This window comes from Pteropus vampyrus, unplaced genomic scaffold (assembly GCF_000151845.1).
Source record: "Pteropus vampyrus isolate Shadow unplaced genomic scaffold, Pvam_2.0 Scaffold410, whole genome shotgun sequence".
Lineage (NCBI taxonomy): Eukaryota > Metazoa > Chordata > Mammalia > Chiroptera > Pteropodidae > Pteropus > Pteropus vampyrus.
In genome coordinates, this window is record NW_011889191.1 from 341205 (window position 1) to 366259 (window position 25055).

A 25055-nucleotide genomic window follows, 5' to 3' on the forward strand; every position below is an offset into this window, starting at 1 on the left:
GTATGGAACAACTAAGTTCAGAGCCAGTCAGCTGTAGTCTAATTACAACAGTGGTTCACAAAGTGTCATTTTTGGACCAACAGCACAGCATCACCTAAAAATACGTTACAAATGCAAATCCTCAGGCCTCACCCAATCCTACAGAATTAGAAACTTGGGACGGGGTGGGGGGGACATGGAGTCTATTTTAACGAGCCCTCTAGGTGACCCTGATGTGTGGCAAAGCATGAAACCGCTAGTTACGAATAGCGCTGAGAGGTGGCACCATGGCATGATGACAACGTTGAGCAAGTTACGTTATGTCTCGATTTTCCATCTGGATGTCACCCAGATATATCCTGGTTTGAAGCCTGACACACAGCTTCCCAACCTCACCTGTCAGGATTCCTACTGAGAATCCACCTGTCTTCCACAGGAGAGGGAAAGAATGAGACTCAACACTCCTCAGCCTCTTTACTAGGATGTTTTTACATTTTTTGAAAGAACCTTCAGCCTACCAATTAGGATTACATTCACAAAGGCCTGAGTTCCCAAAAACAGCAAGTAGGAAAATAAGCAAATAAGTAAATATTTACATTCTATGCTGATAAACATCCCATTATGGGCAGGAAAACAAACAAAAACTGAAGAGTTTCATTTTACGGCAAAGTGAGTTACTGAAGAGACGTGGAAGACAAGGAATTTTTCAAGAGGAGCATGTTATTTTTCTTTCTTAAAATTTTCACTTGTATTTTTACAAAAGTAAGATTAAATGTTATTTATTTCTTTACTGCACAGAGTTTTTTAAGTCTTCTTTTCTCCTGCCTAATATTCTAATCATGTACTTGCACAGACTGGTTCACCCACTTTATTGACTTTCTTCCAGCTTAGCTATCTGCAGCTTGGTAATCATCAGAAGTATTTATTTTCATGTGTGGTTTGATTAAAGAGAATCTTAACCTACAGAAATGAAAGCATAAGGAGACCTGGCTACGGCAGTCAGAAACCTCCCACATCACAACCACAGGGCATATGATACCTAAAAGCTGAAAAATACCTGGTGCCATGATCTATAAACTTCCACATGGCGGCTCCAGTTCAAGACTTCTCCTGCTCAGGGATTTATAAATTGTAAATGGCTTATAACAATCTCAGCTTTGGTGATAGAAAAAAAAAATTCATGTTGATGTAAACATCATACGCTTTAGTATGTACAACTGAAAAATCAAATGTTAAATTGGAGAAGAAACATTTTCAAGTTTTTCTCTCTTCTGTTTTGTTTTAGGTGGAGCTTGCTAAGGAAGAGAAGTGTGAATTTTTGCCTTTCCTGTCCCCACGGAAGGTTATAGTAAAAGGTGGAAGAATTGTTGCTATGCAATTTGTTCGGACAGAGCAAGATGAAACTGGGAAATGGAATGAAGATGAAGATCAGCTAGTCCATCTGAAAGCCGATGTGGTCATCAGTGCCTTTGGTTCAGTTCTGAATGATCCTAAAGGTAGAGTGCTTGACGCTGAAATGTGTTATGCAATTGTCTGTTACTTTAGTGCCATAATAGTTTCCAGCTTTCAGGGAACTGTTTTTCACTTTAACACTTATTTTCTTCTTCTAGTATGGAATGCAAGCAATCTTGATTTAAAAGGCTTAGCAATGTTATTTAATGCTTATGTGGGATTACTTTTAAAGTGTGGGAATGGAAAAGAATGATAATCTTGCTTTTAAACCGATAATCAAAATGTACATTATATTTTGTAATATTGTTTGCCTTGTTTCTTCTATAAGAATAGCTTTTTCTTCAATTAGTCCTAGAGTAAGAAAATGTGACAGAAAAGTTGTAACAGCCAATCTTTGATGATTCAGACAAATTAGGATCTAACGAATAGACAAAAATAGGATTCGTATTTAGTACTAACCCCATGCCAAAACACCACTAGAAATATCAAAATTATCGAATTAGGAAGTTTGAACTCTTGTCATTTCATCTGGCTGGCATAAATTGACATGCTAAGAACAAAATGCTTTTTAAAAAAATGACGATGAGCAAAGGAAATGTTTTATATGGCATTTAAACTGAATAATAAGTCAATTAGTTAATACCACTCTGTGTTATATTTTCCCCCCCACACTGTTTTTTGGGCCACTGAAGATGAAAGCTTAGGTGCCTTCGTTTTGCAAATCGTTTACCTTAATACAGATTGTTGGAATGACAATTAAGTCTTTTATTTACTGAAAGTAAAATAAAAGACATTTCTCTAGGTCATAGATTTATTAAGAACAATAACCAAAAATATCTCAATCTGACAATTCCTGTCTATGACTTCCTACTATAACCATGCTAAAATTACAGTTTGTGTCTGCAGCAAGGAGAGATATATGCATGCAAATATGCATTTATATGTAACAGATAAGTAAAAACTTTAACCAGTCATCAGAATATTTTATCTGCAGGACATCAAACAGCTCCGTATCTGGAAACATCCAGATGTTTAATGTCATCAAGATAAATGTTTTCAAATAGCTGGATGATGGCCTGAATTTATCACTTTTCATCTAAATGTTTATGTGGTATATAGACACAGTCACAGTGTGGTTTGTTTATTCATTAGCTGGGTTTGAGGAAGGGGGACAAAGAGTAAATTGCATCCTATTATCTAAAAATTCATACTGTTCTTACTGTTCTACACATCACCAAAAGCTGAATAGAAAGTCGAATCATATTTAACCATCAACTCCGCTGGTGATTCGCCTATCAAAAAATAATTTAGCTTACTTATCTAAATTTATGTTCCACAACTGACAACTCTAATATTAAGAAAAAATGTATGTTTATCTAAGCAAACCTAAGTAAATGTGACTCAGAAGATCATAGAAAACAGCTTTTGCAATTTCAGATGTGATTTTGTTAAGGTTATGCTAGAGTGTGAGTGTGTGTGTGTGTGTGTGTGTGTGTGTGTGTGTGTGTGTGTGTGGATTGGAAGATTTAACTTAGTATTTAAAATGTAAAGTAGAAGAAAATTTGATCTATTCATGTTTACTTGACAAAATCATTCCAGAATTTAAATTCGTGTATTTTATTCCAGATTTACCTGTGTAAGTTACCCCACATATAGTTCGTGATTTAGAGAAGTCAAGTAAAAATAGCTCTTCATTTTTTTTTCTTTTTCTCTCTCTTCTTGACTTGAAATAATAAAATTCTTGAAAATTTATTCTTAAATAGAATTACCTGCGTTACCAGGGCCCTTCAATGTTCATGTTAGTAAGAAGCTGCTTTCCACGTGAGAGGAGAACTGGACTGTGAAATGTTCTCAACTCTGCTTTTAAAATGGAAAACATCGAAGAGAGGGGAATAGCAAATTAATATTTGTTAGAAATTGATCAAGATCTTACCCAAATGACATGTAAAATCTTACAATAGTAATTTCAAAGTCAGAAAACTCATGTGCACACACAGGATAGGTATAGTGAAAATCAGTTTACAAGAAGTTCTCCGTTTGGGTAAGAAGAGAAGGTATTCATGTTTTCCTTTTCTACCCTAAATCTTATGTGTGATGCCCTTGTGATATACATGTAATGCTATATCATTTAATTTATTTATCTTTAATACATTAAAATTCTGTCTTTAAAAACTCTTAAGACATCAACCTGCCTTCCCGCCCCTCTTCATCCCTTTCCAGCCTCACTGGCCCCAGTGAACTTCATGCCAACCTCGGTGACATCTTTTCAGTCCTTATTCTATTTTCTGCATTTGACAATATTAAATATTTCTTTCTGTTTGAAATGCTCTCCTCTAAGCCACTTAACCTTTCTGCACCTCAGCTTCTTCCTCTATAAAAAACAAGCATAATAATACCTTCTCTCCCTACCTCTCAGGACTGTTGTCAGAATTAAAATGAAATCATGTAAAAGTGCTTTGAAAACGAAACTGCAACAGATAATTATTGTTTATGACACTCTATTTTCTTGCTTTTTCTCTTAACTATTACTTCTCCAGTCTGTCACTGATGGCTTCATTTCTTCCAGCTTATTAATTTTTAATACTTTCCAAAGGTCAAAGTTACCTACTTTCTCATCTTAATATATTTATTCCTTCAGTGAACTGATTGTCTCAGTCATTCATTCATTCATTCCTGTAAGCAATATCTAATGAACAACTTCTGTGTGCAGGTAGTGGCTAAGCTTACAGTAGGTACCATTTCACTTCTGTGTAAAATGACTCCAAAATCTCTTTCTCCACTCTCATGTCTCAGAAGACATTCTATCCTATATTTATGCTTATGCATGTGACAAACATTTACTGAGTATCTAGTGAACGAATGCCAGGTGTCAAGTCATATTCTGGAGAGTACAAAGATGAATGAAGCATTTTTAAAAACTTTACAGACCAGGGTTGGAGGCAGACCTTTAAACAAAGAATTATTTTACCAAGTGGAGAATACGTTTAGACAGAGATACACAAAGCAAGGAAAGATGACCTCATCAGATTTCCCTAAGGCAGATCTCTTGTCAACTTTGCTATTACTGCAAATGCTACCATAGTTCTCCTGTCATTAAAGTTCAAAATGTTATCCAAGATTCAAATGTCTAATTCCAGTTTTTCTTCCCATTAAGTTCACCTATGTTACCCTGTGCTATAGGTTAAAGCTCCTACACTTCCACAGAGGTAACTCAGAAAGTCCTTGGTGAAGGCATGATATAAATATATGCTGAAGAATTCAAGGAATGAAATAAACGTGACAGAGTACACATGAAATACAATGATAATTTATACTCTCAGCATTCTCTGATTATAATAATATTTTTAATGAATATACTTGTAGTGTCTCAATTATATCAATAACATATATTTGTAAAGGTAACTTAAAGTAGGAAATTAAACTTTTAATCTCAGTTTTTTTCCTCTGATATACTGCATTACTTTTGCAAGTCCTTTAATGTGTATGTTTCACAAAAGAAAATATAAAATAACTTTATTTAGTATTAAGCACTCTATATATCTGTGCTATACATTTCCTGTAATAACAATGTTTAAGTGCCTCAACAGCTTATAGAAAAGATAAGTATATGAAATTTAAAAAACAAATTTGGATTCTGCCCTTGGATTACAGTTGCTAATTGTTTTATTGCTACTAAGGCTAATGACAATTATAAGTAATCATCATTATTTTATCCAATTCTATTTTATTTCTATCTCTTTTTTTGGATTGTAGCAGTGAGTGAGAAATAGGAACAAAAGACTAGATATTTCACATCCCCGTGTATGGAATATATGTGCATTTATTGTGAGCACAATTTAATTGAATCCTTTATTAACTGCTGTCCCAAATTATAAAGGCTGTGTGGTGTCCAATTTCTAATTTGATTGAGATAATAAAGACTTAACCTTATCTAATGTCTTTCCTGTGAAAAACTCAAAGTAGTTCCTCTTTTTAAAAATTATCATCCATTCTCTCTAAATAGGTAAGATTTCAAATTACATTAAATTGAGATTTTTTTTTTTTTAATTGTTTGAGACTGATTTTAAAGGCTGTCAGTAAATTAAGCCTAAGATTTTCTGATCCACAAATATTGCCCTTCCCTGGAAAATTTAAAATATTTTTTATTTTGGACATGGTTCTGTAGTGTAGTGGTTAGCACGTCTGCTTTACATTCAGAAGGTCTTGGATTCATGCCCCAGTGGAGCCACTGTCCCTGGTCTATGGCCATATCACCCTGAACAAGCCTGATGTCTAATCTCAGAAGCTAAGCAGGGTTGGGTCTGGTTAGTACTTGGATGGGAGACCATCTAGGAAGACCAGGTCCTGTAGGCATAAATAATAATAATAAATAAGGAAATATATTTTTATTTATTTTAAAAATATGTATTTTGTAATATAGGAAGTCTCCTATTCTGGTAAACACCAATATTTGAATTTTCTCTCTTTTTGTTTGGACAATGTCAGGTTTAAGAAACTTCATGCTTATTTTCAGTTTATCCTCCCTTCTCTCAGGCTTGGAACCAAACTGCCAGTTGTAAAAGTGTGCATATCTTTTCCATTAGTCTTGAACTGATGAGGAGAACATGTTACTATGTTTACCAACCTCACAGCTTCATTTTTCTAACAGAGGTAGTAACTGTTGGCCTTGTCCTCACATTCCTACGAAATCTAGATGACAAAATTTTGTCTTCGAATATGCTTTCAGACAACTGAAGGAGGCACTTCAGCCCTGCTTGCCATACCTCTGTACCTCTGCCACACACTGCACCACAGCCACCTTCTCTGTCTTTGGAAATGTCCACTTTGAAAAAAGCTGTATGCTTTGATCTTCTAGAACACATTATAATTTATCTTCTAATTAGATTGTAAACTCCCCAAAGGCAGATAGTAGGCTATAGTCCCAACAGCCACCAACATATTAATCTGCCTGAAACAGATATACAACTTATATTTCAGCATTTGACTAGATTCATTTTAAGATATTAATTTTGTTATACCTAGTTATTTTTTCCTGTGGGATAGGTTTGGTTTATTTTTCTTAGAAAATATAAAAAAAATAGTTCAGTTTTCCTATTGCTATTGATTTTTTTTCCCTGTTTTGGCATAAGTTGTTGCATTTTTTATAATCCAATAAATATTACACTAATTAGAGTCCGTCTGGTGTAGCAGCTCAGAGTAGGGGCTCTGGAGCTGGCTGCCCAGCTGGAAAACCTGGCTCCTTTAATCTCTTTGCACTTCATGGTCTTGGTCTCCTAAGGAGGACGATTATGGTATCTACCTTCTAGAGTTGTTTTAATAATAAATGAACTAATAATATATGTAAAGCACTTCGATATATGCCTGGCACATAGTAAGCATCTTTCAAGTTTCAGATATTATTATCCTCCTGTAACAAAACCATATTTTGATAATTAAATTGAGTTATGATGGTATGAATGCTGTACAAGAATAAAAGCATTGGAAAAATCAGGACTTCATCCGGGGCCTCACAGGGTCTGTCAACATGTCTTTGTAAATAAATGAAGCGGATGCTCTCACATTTATAATTTTTTAAATGAGAAGATGTTTTATATATTTGTTTATTTTTACTTGCAGAAAAAAGATTGCATGGTTTGTAACTGTATCATATATTTTATTATCAACTCTGATATTTTTCATCCTATCAAAAGGAATTTTCTTTAGACAAATTTTTACTAGTTAGAAATCTCTGTTTTGAGTTTTCATAAATCAGGTATTTAAAGAGCAGATTTTTAAGTAACTTTGTCCTCTTAAAAATGGTGAAATTGGACCAAATTTTTTGTTTAATCTAAGATGATTGCCCATTTTTATTTTAAGAAGGAAAGAGAGAAGCACTTTTGAGAATACTAAGTTTGAGTTTTAAGTGCTTGAAAATTATGGGATGGAATAACCAAGATTAAGTCTACATTTTTGGAAGGATAAATGGTGATGATAAACTGAGTACATGCTGCATGGCCCTGCTCGGGAGAACGAATGAGAAGATAACTCCACTGTCCCGGATGTGTGGCGGGGCGGAGGGGAGCGGGGCAGGACCCCTCTTCTGGGAGAGGAGCTCATACACTTCACTAGTGCCTGCATTTTCTTTTGGCTCATCTCACTGGAGACAACAGTGAGACACAAAACCCAGTTCTTTCTGAACCATTAATGTAACCCTCAGAAACCAATTCCCTTGACAGCATTAATTGCAGGTAGTTCCATAAGGGAGAATTTTGGGGGAAGGAAAGTTTTTAAATCTCCATTTCTCTTATTATAAGGCCCTCTGCAAAGTTTTTAAAAGCCTCATGGGTAAATTAAAGATTCTGTCAATACCAGCTTCAAGTGTAGCTTTGATTCACTTGCCCCATACTGAGAAAAGGTGCAGGTCATGGGTTAATTTGTCTCATTCTGGGCTAAGGCAGAACTCGAAATTTGCCGGTTAGTGGAGAAATGGTGTGCCTAAGACTCCAACAGTGCAGATATCAGGAAATTTTTCAAATGTGTTTGTTTTTTTCCTTAATTATTTAGGCATTGGAGAAAACCTAGGAAAAATGTTTTAAGGGTACTCAAAACTCATATTTATCTGTGCTTAAAAGACATAGCATCAATATGTTTGATTTCTTTTATTCCTATTAAAATGTTACCCATGCAGTAATTGACTAATGGAATTGGGAGCACTAAGACATTTTAATAACTCATCCCCTTTCTTTTTAACCAGCACAGTCCATTTTTCAAGCAATAAAACATCTCCTCCACAAGCTATTGGTGGCACTTAGAGATTCAACAACATTTTTTTTCAATGGTCGTCCACTATGTGCCCTTCAGCTTGCCTAAATCCTCCTCTGCCTTACCGAAAACTATAAGGGGAAGGGGGAAGGAATGGAGGACCAAATTGAGAAACTGTCATAACTGGTCAAATTTTCACTGTTGTATACATTTTTTATAAACAGAAATATTTACAATAATATTTCAAAGAACGGATTAAGGAATTCTGTACTTCACTGCTAGTTAGGAGACCTTTTTAATTAATGGCAAAAGCATTCGAGGAAGGGACTTTCTAATGATTAATATATCTAAGAATGGATGGGACAGAACTGAAAAATAAAGTTCCAGTCCAGTGTAACTTACTGGATATGTTACAATACAATTATCTTGTGTTGGGATTTCCCATATTTATATTTACAAACATGCAGGAAGGGACCTAAGAAAGTGCATACTCTAGAACTGTCATTTCACAGGTTTATTATTTTTTTTTAATACTTTCTGGTGGCCTGCTGTCCCAGGCACTGAGCTAGGTTCTGGGGATAAAGTGGTGAAATACAAATTAAGACCTTGTCCCGGGAATGCAGTTTAACAGGGAGACTCACAATTATAATAAATTGTGCTGGGAAGCACAGAATACAGTCTGAGGGTTCAGAGAAGTTTCCTAGAGGAAGTGGGTTGTAAATTGAAGTCTGAGTGCTGTGTGGGAGTTTCCAGGTGGGATGGGGGTGGAAGGGAGGGAGCCGCAGGGACATTATGCAACTCGCTCAACACGACACTGTTAGATTAAGTAGTCATTTTACAGTCACTTTAAAAAGCTATATTTTTTTAAAAAGCATGTCTTTAGAAAGTTGTCATCAGCCTACCTATTTCATGCATGTTCTCATCTTTATAAATGAAGATCTGAATTTTCTATTTTTATTTCTAAGATTGAACTTTTTATTTTATGATTTCTACTATTCACCTTCTCATTATTCATCATGCAGAGAACATTTCTCAATGTCCGGCTGTGTTATAGGCATAACATACAAACACGAGTAGGAGAGTCTTTGCCCTGCAGGGCTCATAGGCTAATGGGAGAAACAGGCATGTAAATACATTGTTGCAACATAATGTGCAAATTTGAGATCATGTTTGGACTGGGTTTTAAAGGTTGAGTAGGAGTTTCTCTGTTAGAGGGAATATCATACTCGAAAGTAGAAGCTGACAAATGGCCTCGTGTGACCAGACAATTCTGTTTAGCTGGAGAGGATGATGTGTGATAAGAGAAGGGTGGACAGTGGGTAAAGAAGATGGCAGGAAATTTGGCTACAAATTTATGTGGACTCAAGAGCTGGGGATTTTGAGTTTTATCCTATAGGCACCAGGTGACAAATGGGGAGGTTTAAATATGGGAGAGACCTTCATTGTTAACGAGGTAATTTGGGTAGTTCAAATCTTCCTTGTTTCTGCTCAGATTTTGCTCCTTTTGTAATATTCTTAAAATAGCTGGGAATTAGAAACCATGAAATCACCTTTGAAGTGGTTCATATCAGAAAGCAAATGTGTTTGCATGCCTAGATTAGGCACAGTTACTTACCCAGTAACCAATATGATCCAAATTGATCCAATGTGATCCAAGTCCCTGATGGAAGCTGCCCTAGTAAGAATTTTAGTATGAAGAACCTATGTGTGAATGACCACCTCCCAAACTCTAGGCCTCACAAGGGTGATGTCCACAAGCGTAATTTCTTCTTCTAAATTCACTAATTATAATTCCTAATTTCGGCTTCTTAAGGAGAGGTAAGTAAGATACAGAGAGACGGCTTGAGTGTTATACCAATGACTGTTCCCCCCACATGGAGGGAGAAATCGGGGTGTAGAGTGAGCATGTTGCTCCATGGTCGCAGTAGTGTTGAAAAGATAGCCTAGAATTAAGGCAAAATAATATCAGTGAAACCAGTTAAAAGACTGTTTTCATTAGTTTAAGTGGCAACTGATTAAGGGCCAGATTAAGGGAGAGAAGGTAGAACTACAGGAGAACATTCAAAATCAAGACATATTTTTAAAGTAGATTAGTCAGGATTTGGTCATCTGTTTGATAAGAGGTTGAATGCGGAGTATCTAGTGTGGGAGTCTGATCAGATGTTCAGATGCTGATAGAACTCACAAATGCAGCAGGTAGAACAGCTCTGAGGAAGATGGTGATGTGTTGCATTTGAATTTGCTAATCCATTTAACAATTGGAAATGAGGCTAGAACTAAGAAAACAGAATGATTGAAAGCAGACATCGAGAATCATTATATAGCATTTGTCTGTCTTTTTACTGTCATAACCTAGTGCCAAGAAAAATGGCTATTCATTGAATTAATGAAAGCAGGCCCTTACAACGTAGAGTTTAGATAACAGCTTCTTGAAAGCATGATAAATGAGCATACGTGGCATTTCTTCTGGAAATCCCAAAGCATCTCACCTCCCACATTATGAAGAGGAAAAAGTAAGCTTTTGCTACTGCCGCTTTTCCAGTGGTCATTATCTTAAGGAGGACATGGCATTCAGAACAGTTTCTACTCTATGGTTCTCTACATCCCCACCATTTGCTAATACATGCAATTCTTTATGCTGTTAATTCATTTAAAAATGCCTGAGTAACAACACTTTTAATATATCCTTTTTATAGGTTCACTTGTATTGAGCATGAGCCCTTTTTAGTCTTTTTTATACATTGCCTTGCTTTTAACTGGAGTCTGGGCTAGAACCATTCTCAGGAGCCCAATAGTAAACTTGTATATATTTTCTTAAAAGTTGTCCTAATTATCAGTTTCTTTTCCGAGCTGAAAGGTTTATTGTCTTTCCATACTGTGCAGAGTGAGGATGAAGGAATGGAATCTAATACAATTACTGGCATTTCTGCAGAATAACCAACTGAAATAATGGAATCTTTGCCCAGTCGTTCTTTGAAATTATTTTAAAAGGGTGGAGGTGACAAGGAGGGAGGGCAAACTGATAAGTGTTGAAAGTGATTTGCAATCAACATCACATCACTTACAACTGCCTTAGACATCCGTTTGAAGCACGACATGATATTTCTGTAATTATTTTACTTCCCTCTAATACTGCATAGGAATAGGTTTGTTTCCCCCAGTGAATAGCTCTTTTCAGAGCCTTTCCTTATCTTTATTTTTCAGGTTTCACTAGAGGTTGATATCGTATGCATTCTTACAGGGAGACAGTGGATAAATCAGTAGTTTTCTATCAAATCAAAGATTACATACCAGAAGTAGAGCAGAGGCATGTATTAAGTTTTGCCTAGGAAAGAAGGCAGAAAATGGAAAAAAAATAGCATAATTGTTTCAGAGAACAGAAATCATAAAAATAGCCAATTGTTATTCAATATATAGTGAGTGGCATAGATGTCCTGAGTTTTATTGACCATGGCTCATTATATTTCTCTTTTGAATACTAGTTAGCTTATGGTATACTAATAGCTTATTCTGAAACCTAACATTTTTGTGAAATGTTGAACTACACTAAGCTTCTGTTAGATACAAAATCAAGATGCAGAATCTAGGTAAATTATGAAGTAATGATCTAGGTTTTATACTAATGTGTATTAGTAATATATATTCTGTATTGGAGATTATTATTATTAATTACTTTGCTTTGTATTCTTGGCTCAAAGCACAAAATAAAAATAACAATATGCCTGTTTAAGATAGTCTTTGGTAATATTAGACAGTGACCTGCGTAAATGTAAGCCATAATTTTGTAAGTTGAAAAATTACATTGAATCGTATTTAATATCTATCCTCCAAACATAGAAACTACCCACTTCAAATGTAATATGTATGTGTAATTTATTAGGTGTCCCTCCTCTAAAGTCAGGAACCCCACCCAAGCTTTATATGGACTAACGTTAGCCGGTGCCAACCTTTTTTACATGCTAGCTATACTTATAGTATTTTTAAATTATGAAGTTTTGAATAGTGTTTTCAAAGGACTTTTACTTACATAATCAATTTTTTTCTCATACAAGTGCATGAGAGTGTCAAGCATACCATGCATTACGTGTTTGGCAAATATCCAATGATGTTCCAAACCCTCTGGAAACTGTATTGACAATTCACTGGGTCTAATATGGCCCAGTGTTTTCCCCTATATTTGTACAGTGCTGCCAAGTGAACTTCTGCATCACCAGGATCATTACATTACTCTCATACTTTAAGATCTGAAATTATTCTCCCCATGGTGGGATTGAAACCAATCGCCTCGATTTAATTTTGACACTCTTCTAATCTGCCCTCCTACCTACTCTACACTAGTGGGACCTTATTTCCCATTCTTTCATTTTGTATTTATTAAGTATGCAAGATTCTGTGTTAGGATCTGGGTACATAAGAATGAATACACTTTCCATGTGTATAGGAGTTTGCAGTCTAACAGAGGGGGGAAATACACATAAATAAAAATGTTATTAGGTAAAAAAGTGACTCAAGGAGAAATAAATAAACTGCTAGTGTTACACACAGGGTGGAGAGATGACTTCCAGCTGTAAGAATCAAAGAAGATTTTATGGAAGCAGTGGTGTTTGTCATAGAGACAAGGACTGGTAGGAATTAAGAGAACAGAGACAGGGGAAAGCACATTCCATTACAGTGAACAAACCAAATACATACATGGTGTTGCTCCTTCGACTAAATCATAGGGTGCCCCACGAGAAATAGAGTAAAGGTGGAAAAACATATTATTGCCAACTCATGAAATATCTTTAGAGTTAGGCTAAGGTATCTGAATTTTATTACAAAGTCAATTAGTACTGGAAATTCAAAGGGGCATTTCGATTAAATATGTTCCATTCACACGCAGATGGAACATGTAATTAAATACGTGTGTCCTTTTTGGTGTCTGCTCTTTTCCTATTTCACTTTGTATAGCTTATATATTCAGAATTATATTGCCAATAAGACTGCAGCATAGTTTATTTTAATCCAAAGTATCCACCACAGATCTAAGTATTCACTGAATGAATGAATGAATGAATGAATGAATGAATTGTTGGGACAGAAAAATTTTCCTTCTACCCTTGTAGCTTCTGTGGCTGGTATAACAATCAAATTGATATAATACAGGTTAACAGGAGAAAAACAAATTGTGTATATATGGGAGCCAAATAAGAATATGAGACCCATAGGCAATCAGGCAATCGAGGTTTATATGCCATCTTGAACTTAGTAGCAGGGAGTAGGTTCTGGTACTTCAAAGGGGAGGAAGACAATTTACAGGAAGATGAGAAGAGCAAATGTTTGGTAAACAAATGTTTGCCACACCATGCAGACAGAATGGACACAGAGAGGCGCTGCTGCTCAACCCCAGCCCACCACACCTAGCCCTTACTTATAGTAATCTCTAGTGATAATTCTGTTCCCGGACCAGGCCCTCTATTTAAATTCTATGAGGCAGTTAAGGGGGAGTTTAAAAAGCTGTTCCTGAATCTCTGGGGCCTTGATTGTCTTCAGCTCAAAATAGTCCAAGTGCCAAAGTGGCACATTCTGGGTCGGCCTTTCCCAAACCCCCTCAGAATGAATGAAGAAATGGATAAATATTGGGATGATAATGTCGGGATGAATTGAATGAAATGATTGCTTTATTCTAAATGTCCCTATAGAAAATTCACAGTAAAGACAAAAGCATATGAAAGCGGTATTTCTGTAAAGTGTCATCCAAAGGCCAGCAAGTCCTCCCGTTGAGGGAACCGTCAGATGCTGGACACATTCACTTACATTGGGAAGAATAGACTCAGATCCTCACTGGTCACCCTATTTTTACTCTTGCTGCCATATAATCCTACCAGAATCAACCTTATAAACAGACATTATATCATTTTATCCCCGTGTTGCAAACCTTTCAGTGGTTTCCTGCTTTACTTAGAATAAAATTTCTCCCAGTTCTCAAAGCCCTCCTCTATCAGGCCTCTGCCTGTCTCGCAGGCCTCCTCTCCTCTTGTTTGCTTTGTTCCACCCACATAAATCCCCCCTTCTACTCTTCAAGTGCATCGACCTCACCTCATCCTAACGCCTCTGCAGAGCTTTCCTCTGCCAGGAATGATCTGCCTCAAGGTCTTCCCATGCTGGCTCACTCTAATCCTTTATGTTTTAGCTCAGATGTCATTTCATCACAGAGCCCTCTATGATTCTCCCTCCCCCCTACGATCTAAAGTACCTCTCCCGCTTCTCACTCCCTTATAACACTCTCTTTCATGTAACCGACTTCATAGCCATTTTCACTATCATGTAGTTCACTTGTTTACTTTTTATGTTTTATCTTCTGCCAAATGACATGTACACCCCACAAGGACACGTCTCTTCTGTAGGGTTTACTACAGTGCCTACAGCATGGTAGACAATAACAAATTGCTAATTGAATGAATGAATACCAGCTAGTGCCTTAAATTTTTCTATACAATTAAACTCCTGCATGCACTGCCTTGCCATCTTTGCCAGATCCTCTCTCCTTAACCCCTTTTATTCTGCCCTTCGCCCTCACTGTTTACCTGCAAATGTCATCTTTTCACTGCTCACTGATCCTCAGATTACCAAATCTAGTTGCTTACCTTACATTTCTCTTGTATTTGACACTCCTTGATCCCTTCCTGGCTTGTGTGACTCAGAAATACATTGATTTTCATGAAACTCTGATGATTCCTCTGCTGGCTTTAGTTCAGGTTGTGCTTGCGGCCACTTTAAAAAATAAAGGTAGACAGTTTTTACCTGGATTTCTGTTCTTTCGTCAAGAACTTTATCCAGCCTTATGACTGTGTTTAATCCCAGGGTTCAGGGCCCTCTCCTGAGGTCTGGGTGTATATCTCCAAAGGCCCCTGGAGACCTGAAGGCTTCTCTCTTTGGTACATCTGTTGCTGATTTGTCGTTAGGTTCAAACCCTGAGAGAGTGACCTGGGTAACTTACTTCAGTTTCTTCAACTACGAGATTGAAATGATACCTACTCTGTGAGGATCCAATGAGACAAGACATATGTTGCCTAGTCCAGAACCAGCCACACATTTGTGGAGGCATTCAATAAATGTTTATCATTATTATCACTATGAACCCCACTGAATACAGCCTTTGCCAATACCAAAGGTAAGGTATTCCGTGACTGCATGGTAATGCACCTAGTGTTTTATATAAAGAAGCTGTATTTTTGGATTGTGCATCATTTATGTACTAAAATTATTTAAAAGGATTTCTACCGTATGTTTTAAGTTTGCATTGAAATATGCCTACAGCCGATTGACAAGGAAAAAAAAGTCATAAGATGGATATCAAAAAATAACATTAATGAGCTGCTAAAGCTAAAATTACAGGAACTTATGAAATTGGTTAAACATAAAAACCATTAAACTGTTTACTGAAGCTTCACAGATATACTGCAGCTAATGAGCATTTCTGCTATTTAAATAAGCCCAAATTGAACACACATTACATGGATACATAATTAGTCATGGCAGTCAAACACACACAGACTTACTTTTAAAGCTCTATTTAGGGAATCTTTTCCATTTGATTTATTTTGTTAATTAAAATATTTTTCAGTATTCACTTATATTTTAATAATATTGTTTTTGTAAGTAGTATAATTTACTACTGACTTTCTGTTTGTTTTTATTTAGGCTTTAGATGCAGCCAATGGGGATCTTATATTAAACATTTTTTTTAACCCCTTTCTGTAATCATTTATATCACTTCGTGGTATCATTCAGCATTTTAGAAAGCTCTTTCACTGAGAAGTAGATATAAAACATTTCAGTAGCATTTCTACTTTTTTCACTGCCTCCTAATTATCAAGAAGTATTAAGCACCCAAATGTGCATAGAATTATGATGATTATGGTCCAAATCAGATTAAAGGATAATCTATTCCTTCAAAGAGTTTGTAGTCTTAAGTAGATGGTATCATTGAATATAAATAAGCAAATCAAAGCACAGCATTTGGGAATCCAACAGAGAATATGAAAACAATCCCCATATATTTCCTTCAAGGACACTGACCTCCTTGAGGAGATCTCTTCCAGATAAAATCGAATCAAATCTTCAAGGAGTTTAGAGTTTTAAATAGATGGAATTATTGCAGAGAAATAAGCAAATCAAGGTGAAGTGCTTAGACAATTTTAATTCTGAATTGATTAGTTGATCAGTTTAGGAAATGAGAATGAGACTCCCCAAGGAATACAAGGAAAACAAAAGGAGTTGCTGCAGGCTATTATCGATGTCCATCTTTTGTATTTAACTCAGGGAGCCTAAGCTTGTCCTGAGCATGGAAGGGAAGAAAATTAAATCTGTACTTTTACACTGCCAGGATTCTACAACCATATCCAAACTGAACATTATTTAACCATAGAAGTAGGCAAATCAAATAGTTAAATCAATCAAAAGAAATTGACCAAGTGCCTATTTTTCCCTACTCACTGCGTTTGCCACTGTAGAGGCTTTTTTGGAGTTTTTTTTATTTGTTTGTTTGTTTATTTGTTTTTTAATGAAAACATTTAGACTTCCTCTCCACAATGAGCTCTCTAATTGTGGAAATAAGACTTACAAGAAAAATAATACATGAAGATAGGATAATATGAATGCTAAATAATGAAACAATTATTACATTTTTCATATGACATTTTTCAACCGAAAAACATTTATCGAATTCCTCTTACGTGCCAATTATTGTGCTAGATGCCAGGAAAGGAGTTGACTCAGATGTCCCTAAACTTGAGGACTGGAAGAGGCAAAACAAATAGTAATTGAAATAAAATCACAGGGTGACAGTTTCACAGAAAGTGGTTGTGGTTAATTAAACAGAAAGGGAACAGAAGTGGTTCCATTGGAAGTTGTGACCTAAAGGCTGTATCTGTAAGGCTGGTTAAGACTAGATTTGTTTGCAGTCCCTCCAACCCCCATCTGCTTCCTTTTAGTTACTACCATGGTCCCCAGTAATGAAGTTTTAAAAGACTGTTGCTTGCCCATTCCTTGCTTTCTCCTGCCCCCAAAGAGCAGGGAGAACTTTGGTGTCAGAAAGAACTAAATTCAAATACTGGCTCTGCCACCTATTGGCTATATTTAGGATGGTACTATCTACCTAGAAGAGTCTTCTGTGGTCTAAATGAAATATTACATGGAAATAGCCAGTATCATGCATGCCTCCTGCCAGTGATCAGTAAGTGCTGATTGCTTTATTAACATTCTTTATTAGGGGAAGATAATATAAATGAGTTGTAAGAATTAACTATGAGAGTTTCCTTTAGATGAATTGTCAGAACGTGGTCAGACTAGATGTTGAGAAAATCAGAGAAAAGATTCAGAGATTATGCTAAGATTTTAAAGATCTACTTCTAGGTCATTTGATAAAGGAGAATAGGAAAAAATAGCAGTGAAGATTAAAGAGTGATCATGGAAGCAAGCAGAAAAGCAGAAATTGTCATGTCCTTGAAGCCAAGATAAGGGACTTTTATGAGGAAGAAGTGATCATCTGTCGAATGCTGCTGAGAAGAAACCAAGGCAAACAGTGCCATAATTAGTGTGAAACAGGTGAGGTATCTACCAGCACCTGCACGATCTTGAGCCTAAGGAACTTTTTAAAATTTTGTGTTTGGGTGCCTCACTCAACTCAATCTAGTTCTGGACCTGTAACGAGGTGAGAAGTCACTGGGTGTGGCAACCTGGAACTAATCATCATCTTACTGAAAAGAGTCTTAGTGGAGCTTTAGGAGACAAATGCAGGTCTGGAATGGTTTAAAAATTGGAGATATTGTACAAGTATGTACATGCTTACGGTAAGCATGTAATTCAGAGGGAGCTGCTAATCATAGAGAAGAGAGAGCATATAACCTAGGGAGCAAAATTCCTATAAGGTAAGAGGAAAGGATCCTAGGACTGACTTATGTGAAGGGATGGCCTTGGATAGGTGGGTGATTCCTTTAGTTGTTATAAGAAGGAAGGGAGAGAGAGTGGGTACAGTTCTAATAGGTTTGTAGTCTGGGCAGTTGAGAAGATACGATTTTCCATGTGATATTGTCTGTGTTCTTTATGAGTACGAGGCAAGGTCTTCTCCTGCCAGCTGGAGCAAGAAAAAAGAACCAGGTTCCTGGACATTTTTCAGAGAGTAGAAAAGGTGTGAATGGTGGTCACACGAGCAGGAGACATAAAAGAGCAAGCTTCCTAATCATCAATTATGAAATGGAAAAAGGCCCAGAGGAAGCTCGTAAACTGGGTTTTGGGTATGATGACTTGGAAGGGACAGTAGAGCACCCAGATTGGAATCGCTACCAGGCAGCTGGAAGTGCCAGACAGAGGAGCTCGAGGTAATGTTTGAGGTCATGTTCACAGAGGTGAAGTTACAGGCACAAGATGACTATAACTCTGACACAGAAAGTGTGGTAGACTGACTATTTTAGAGCTGGGAAGAGGGAGATAAAGAGATAAGGAGGAGTTGGAGCCCAAGAAAGACAATTTAAAGGTGAGGAGAGCCTAGATGGAGTAGCATTCAAAGGAGATAAAAATTAATGAGATTCGACTCTTGGACGCTACAAAAAGGCAAAAAAGAGGAGGCCCGAGGTCACAGAATTTGGTGACAACGGAGAACATATTTTCACTAGAGGGACAGACCAGAAGGAATAATTGGGTGGTGAAAGCAGTCATATGCACAAATTATTCTAAGAAATTAGGTAAAGGAAGATATAAGAATGGCAGGGAGGAAGGAGAATCATGTCAAAACCAGTTTTTCAAAATAGAAGATGAGAAGAGGAGAGTAAGAAAAATACAATATTCTCTGGAGAGTCAGAGATAATATTTGAGGTCCTGGAGCAGCAGGAAGGTGCAGAATCAAGGTTAACTGTTGAGAGTTTTACAGGAAGATGATGAATCTTTGTTGTCGTGGGTGACACCGTGTTTGTGAATGGATAACATATTGTTTCAAATACTTAGAGGCAGAGAGAAATGTAAAGACAAAACCCATGCCATCTGAGAGCTATATGATTTCAGTTATATGTAGGATATGAAACTGAAAGCAATAAACAAACAAGATAAACAAACAAAAACTCCTAGACACAGACAACAGTTTAGTGTTTACCAGAGGGAAAGGGGGAAGAAGGGAGGTAGGTAAGGGTAAAGGGCATCAAACATACGGTGACAGAAGGAGTCTTGACTTTGGGTGGTGAACACACACTGCAATATACGGATGATGTATTATTGAATTGTACACTTGAAACCTATATAATTTTATTAACCAGTGTCACCCCAATAAGTTTAATTTACAATAAAACATGCCATCTGGACTTGATTATTCTTAGTTGAAGGCATTCTCTGGTTCTGTCCCTACCTTACCCTAGATTATTCTAAAGGATCTCTAATATCCTGGCCCTGTAATTAGAATTTATTTGCTCTTGCTGAGATTTTGCTTTCAGCTCTTATCTACTAACATTGCCTCAGCTCGCCCTTTTATTTCATTGTGCTTTGGTCCTAATGGCCGACAGGTTATGTAAAATTAAACAACAAGCAAGTAGAGGAATTCATCTATGTTTTCAAGATATCATTTTATTATAAATTTTGAAATTTTTATTCCTCCCCCATCACTTTGTAACATCTCAAACTCTTCATAGAATACTAATAATCCTTCTTCATTATGATTACTGTTGTATTGTTTATGAAGAATTATATTTATATACTAAAATATAACATACTTGACATTCTTTTATAAATACTGAGAAATATACTTGTCATGTCCTTGTGGGTTTCTCTTCTACACATGTGACAGCACAGCTACATCAGTTTAATTGACCTTGGCAATCTGCATCTCCTCGTGACGTGTCCCTGAGGGATGGTTTCTGCAATTTTAAGCTGCGGCTTATTGAAGAACTTGTGTCACAATACAATTAAGTCTATATAAAAAACATCATTTCATGCATCACATTAAATTGACTAAAAGTTTCTATTTCAAAACCCTTTCTTGTTTTAAAGCTACCTCAGAGTGTCTTTGTTTTTTAAATAAGCTCTTTCAAACATAGTAGTAATTAAAGCAGAAAATTAACATAAATCTCAAATGTTTGGTATGAATTGAGGATGTTTTCGTTCTTTTTAAAGACAGCGTAAAATTCCAGGCACCATATCATTCAGCACATTTCTCTCCCATTTGCAGAATAATATAGACTGTGAATAAGCATGTTTTGGGGTTCTTTTTCAATTTTTTTTTTCCTGTTCAACTATGAAGCTACTGGGACATATGCTGCTGTCTCCATCAAGATGCCATCTCATGAAAATCTGTGGGAAAACTGCGCCTGATTATAACAGAAAATTCCTCTTCCCCCAACCCCTCGTATGTTATAAACAAGAAAGAAAGAATACAATCTTTCTGTTAATATTCATTTAACACTTCATAGGAAATGGCAAGTGGTTATTTGGTTTGCAAATGTAAATATACATTTTTCATCCACTTATGCTTTCACTCCTTCCAAGCTAGAGAAAAAAAATGAACAGAAGATGTGCTTCTAAAATTTGTTTTCGTTATATTGCAAGCGAAATGTGTCAGCGGAGGTAAGAGAGCCGTGAGGAGCTCATAGAAGGGCAGTTGCTGTGATGAGGATGACGATGTTCCTCACAGGAAGCAGCTAAATAAATTCCTTTGTGACAAATTATGAATAAAATGCATGTGGATTTTTTTTGCTGAATCCTTGATTTGAGTTCTAAGTTAAATGCTTTGGTGCTTAAAATATGGTTAAATAATAGAAATAACTATTATATTTCAGAAGTCATTGAAATCATGAAAGATGTTATTTGGACTAATATCAGATTCAACAAAGTTTCAATAAATTTATGAATTCATATTCTTTCTCTCTCTAATATATATATATATACACACACACATATATATATATGTGTGTGTGTATATATATATATATAAATAAAATCCTAAACATTTGATGTCAAGTTGTAATGAACAGTAATCTTTGCGTTGGCTGCTTAGTGCCACTGATAGAAAACATTTCTGACCTAATGTAGCATTGCTTATAATCATGTAAAATGTTCAAGTCCTGCTTTTATCAAGGATCCTTTGTAGATATTGACAAGTCAAAGTATTAGATATTAAAATGGAAACAAATGATCTCTATTTTGATTAACATATGTAAATACCCTATCACCAGATGCTTGACCTCTCATTGTCTTTTCTATTTACTTTTTAAATAAAAGACAATGTTAATCTTGAAGTCCTCCATAAAGAGTAGGGGGAGAATTCAATAGATAATTTTCAAAAGGTGGCTGAGATAATTTTCAATATGAAAGAAAATCCTTTTCTATTTTGGAACACAGTGTCAGAGTTTTTTGATTAATTGTGAGCTTATCTAGATTATTACCAATGATATAATAGTCAAAGCAGTTGATATTCAGATCAAAGAATTCAAGGTGTAAGTGAATCAAATACTGAGAAAAAAAGAACATATTTTTAAAAGCAAACATGAGTATGTGTGAATGCATAGGGACATAAAATAACACAATGTTTGTACAATGGAAAGATCCATGAATAAAATAGCGCTTGTGAATGCACAAATAAATGCTCCTCAAGTGGCTTATGGTGTTGATACTAAATATTTTAATAAATTCAAGTTATTTATTAAACTTAAAGTAACGTCTATTGACTACCTCCTCACTGAGTTAGTGAGGGAGCTCTAATATTAAAGTGAATCATACTATGTACATTTTTAAAGCATAAAAATTATAAAGCACATTACTCAAGAACTTCGATTTAATTCAGCAAGCATTTATGCAGCACCTACTGGGTATAATGCACTGTAATCAAGGGTAGATTCAAGCTTTGTGAGACCTGAAGCTTATATAATTTGAGGAGTCCACTATAAAGAAGAAAATTTACATATTCAGATGTAGGCACAGGGCCTTGACAGACGCCCATGCAAGTAAGGGACCCCGAAGCTTAAGTTTCACAGCATATTTTGACTGTAATAGCTGCTGAGGGAAATCAAAGATAACTAAGGCATAATCCCTACCTTGCTCAAACTTAGGGAAAAATCTGTGCTAGCCTTCAAAAATATTCTTGTGAAAAATCTATAAAAGGACTTTGATCTCCTAGTGAAATAATTTTGAGTTCCTGCTCATTTAAAAATCCTATTTATTTCAGATCACTGTATAGGACAAAGTTGTATCAAAGTCTCAGATAAATAAGGTCCTTTCTTATATAAGAAAATTATTTTTTACCCCTTGCATGTATAAATACCCATTACATAAATCATTCAGTGGTGGTGATGTGTTATAGTTACCATTATCATAATAAGTTGAATTGATGAGCCATACTCACTATCGACTTTCTTGCAACTCAAATAACTGTCAACAGATGGTAGTGATGATCTGTTGTGCAATGGGGAACAAACAATAAAGGTCTTTTTTCATGTGACCTTTAAAGACATTAGAAAAATCTCAACATGCCATTCTGCATCGAAAATAATTACATGAATATTTAATTTTACCTCGACGAAAGATGAAACTGCATCAGGGATAAAGCAGTAGCAGATTTTTAAATAAATAGCTCAGCACAATAGCATTGACCCATCTACTCATTCATTCATTCATTCATTCATTCATTCATTCATTGTTTATCCATCGAATTGAGAGTCTCCTAAATTCAGCTACTACTAGGCTCTATGGTACAGTGTGAGTAACGTGGACACCTTGCTGTTCTCATAGAACCTGCCTTCTAGGGGGAAAACACAATCAATGATAGACCTTTAATAGTTTTCTAAAATTCTAATATTCTTTGAGTAGAAAGCTACAGAAATGTACCAAGGTTTATTTTTATTTCTGCTATTTCTCAGAAGAAACTGGTTTTAGGGGTCAGAATAACATTTTTTACATTTGTTTATTTTATCTTATATTTGACTCATTAATCTATTCAACAGCTAACTTCCAGGATCTGCCATCTTTTTTCCTTTATTGGAAGTTGTTATATTCTCTTTTGAATTGGAGTAAAGAATAGTTCCCTAGTTTGTCCTGAGATACTAAACTTAAAATTCATGAGATGAATACCTGGAAAAAATATGTTATCCTAAACACTAGCTCAATTTACTCCATCACACATGGTGCTGTCTACCTTTTTTCTTTTTTTTTTTTTTTGTCAATCCTGTCTCTAATTTGTATTCTTTTATCTATTCTAAATATCAGGATCAAGTGTCCAGTCAAAATTTCTTTTAGACATTTTTCTTAAAGGAACTCAACCTCTTCCTCGTTGCATGACATGCTTAAATTCATTGGAACAGAGCATACTTAGCATCTATTTAAGCATATTTAAAACTGTTTTACAGAATTAATGGTATTGTTTGTATTTGTTGACTTTTACACAAAAAAAACAAAAACAAAAATAGAAATTGATGACTAAATGTAACTTTTCCTGGATCCCTTATTGCTAACATTAAGTGAAAATAATTTAGTTTAAATGTTTTGTTTATAAAACTTCCTGTTGTGAAAGGAAGAGATTGGCCATTGACCCAAATTCACAACATAACTTAATCTGTGACACACAGGAACAAGTTTGAGATCATGTGAGTAATAACAAAGTTGTGAAAATAATGGTTATGAACAAATAAATTTTAAAAAATACATATTTTATATTCATTAAAATATTTAAAGGGATGTGCTTTTCTTCTTCTTGGATTCATACTTCCTACACATAAATACCAGATCTGAAACATTGCCCAAATATATGGTCTTTAATACATTTGAAGTATATTTTGAGTTGGTTAAGTCAATACTTAGAATGTGTTGTTAACACAGATATTTCACTCACTTTATATTTTTATGGTTCATTAAAACAAATTGAATCCCTAGAACAATAATGAAATCATAAGTTTTCTTAATTTTCAAATTATTGTTATCTGATGCACGGATTAATCATTGCCTGTTGTTTTTCACTCTTTTTTTTTTTTTTTTCCCAGTAAAAGAAGCCTTGAGTCCTATAAAATTTAACAGATGGGGTCTCCCGGAAGTAAATCCAGAAACTATGCAAACCAGTGAACCATGGGTGTTTGCAGGTGGTGATATTGTTGGTTTGGCTAACACAACAGTGGAATCGGTAAATGATGGAAAGCAAGCTTCTTGGTTCATTCACAAATATATACAGGTAGGCATTTGCAATCAATTTTAGTTAATTTTTTTTCCAACGGATAAGTACTTCTTTATTTACTTTTGCTACTCATTTATATGAACATTTCTATAAGATATTTAATAACTATATATTAAATAGGTCACATGCATATTTACTTGGATAAAATGTTTTAAGTATGGATGGGGTAGCAGAAGTGTTTAGTTGATTGAAAACTCCTTGTGCATTTCTACCAGTGGAATGCCGTGAAGTTAGCAGTTCTGCTGTGTTCAGAATATTTATCAATGGTTTAAAGACACAGATAATACATTTATCAAATCTAAATGGTACGTAATTTAATAGGAAATAGAAAATCATCTATATTCCTAATAATCTTACACAGTCCAGAAAACTATGTTTATCCATTTGGACAAAATGTGTTCTTATCCACTACCCACCAAATTGTATGTACCTAATTGAAGAGAAAACAAATATTTTATAAATTTCAATTGTAATTATTTTTTCATTATCTAGTTTTATGATACAAATGTAGAATATAAAAACGATAAAATATAAATTTAAACATACTCTGGTACAATAACTATGTGGTCTTGGGGAAAAAAGCCGTAACTACTAACACTAGAGCTTAGTTGTCTTACTTTTTGACAAAATACTTCTTCGACTCTCACTCTATAATTTAACATAGCTACAGTGACCTTATTTACATAAGGTATTTCTGGAAAAG

General features: G+C 35.4%; 1 protein-coding gene and 1 pseudogene across 2 annotated transcripts in view; both read left to right on the forward strand.

Annotated features, from left to right (window-relative positions):
• Window positions 1-25055, forward strand: part of DPYD (dihydropyrimidine dehydrogenase) — a 717845-nt gene that overhangs the window by 301935 nt on the left and 390855 nt on the right. For both annotated transcript variants that reach the window (XM_011380852.2, XM_023523771.1), the window contains 2 exons: window positions 1265-1475; window positions 24165-24349. In XM_011380852.2, the coding sequence (XP_011379154.1) occupies window positions 1265-1475; window positions 24165-24349 (396 nt within the window). The remainder of the gene's footprint in view (window positions 1-1264; window positions 1476-24164; window positions 24350-25055) is intronic.
• LOC111731931 lies at window positions 5669-5784 on the forward strand (annotated as a pseudogene).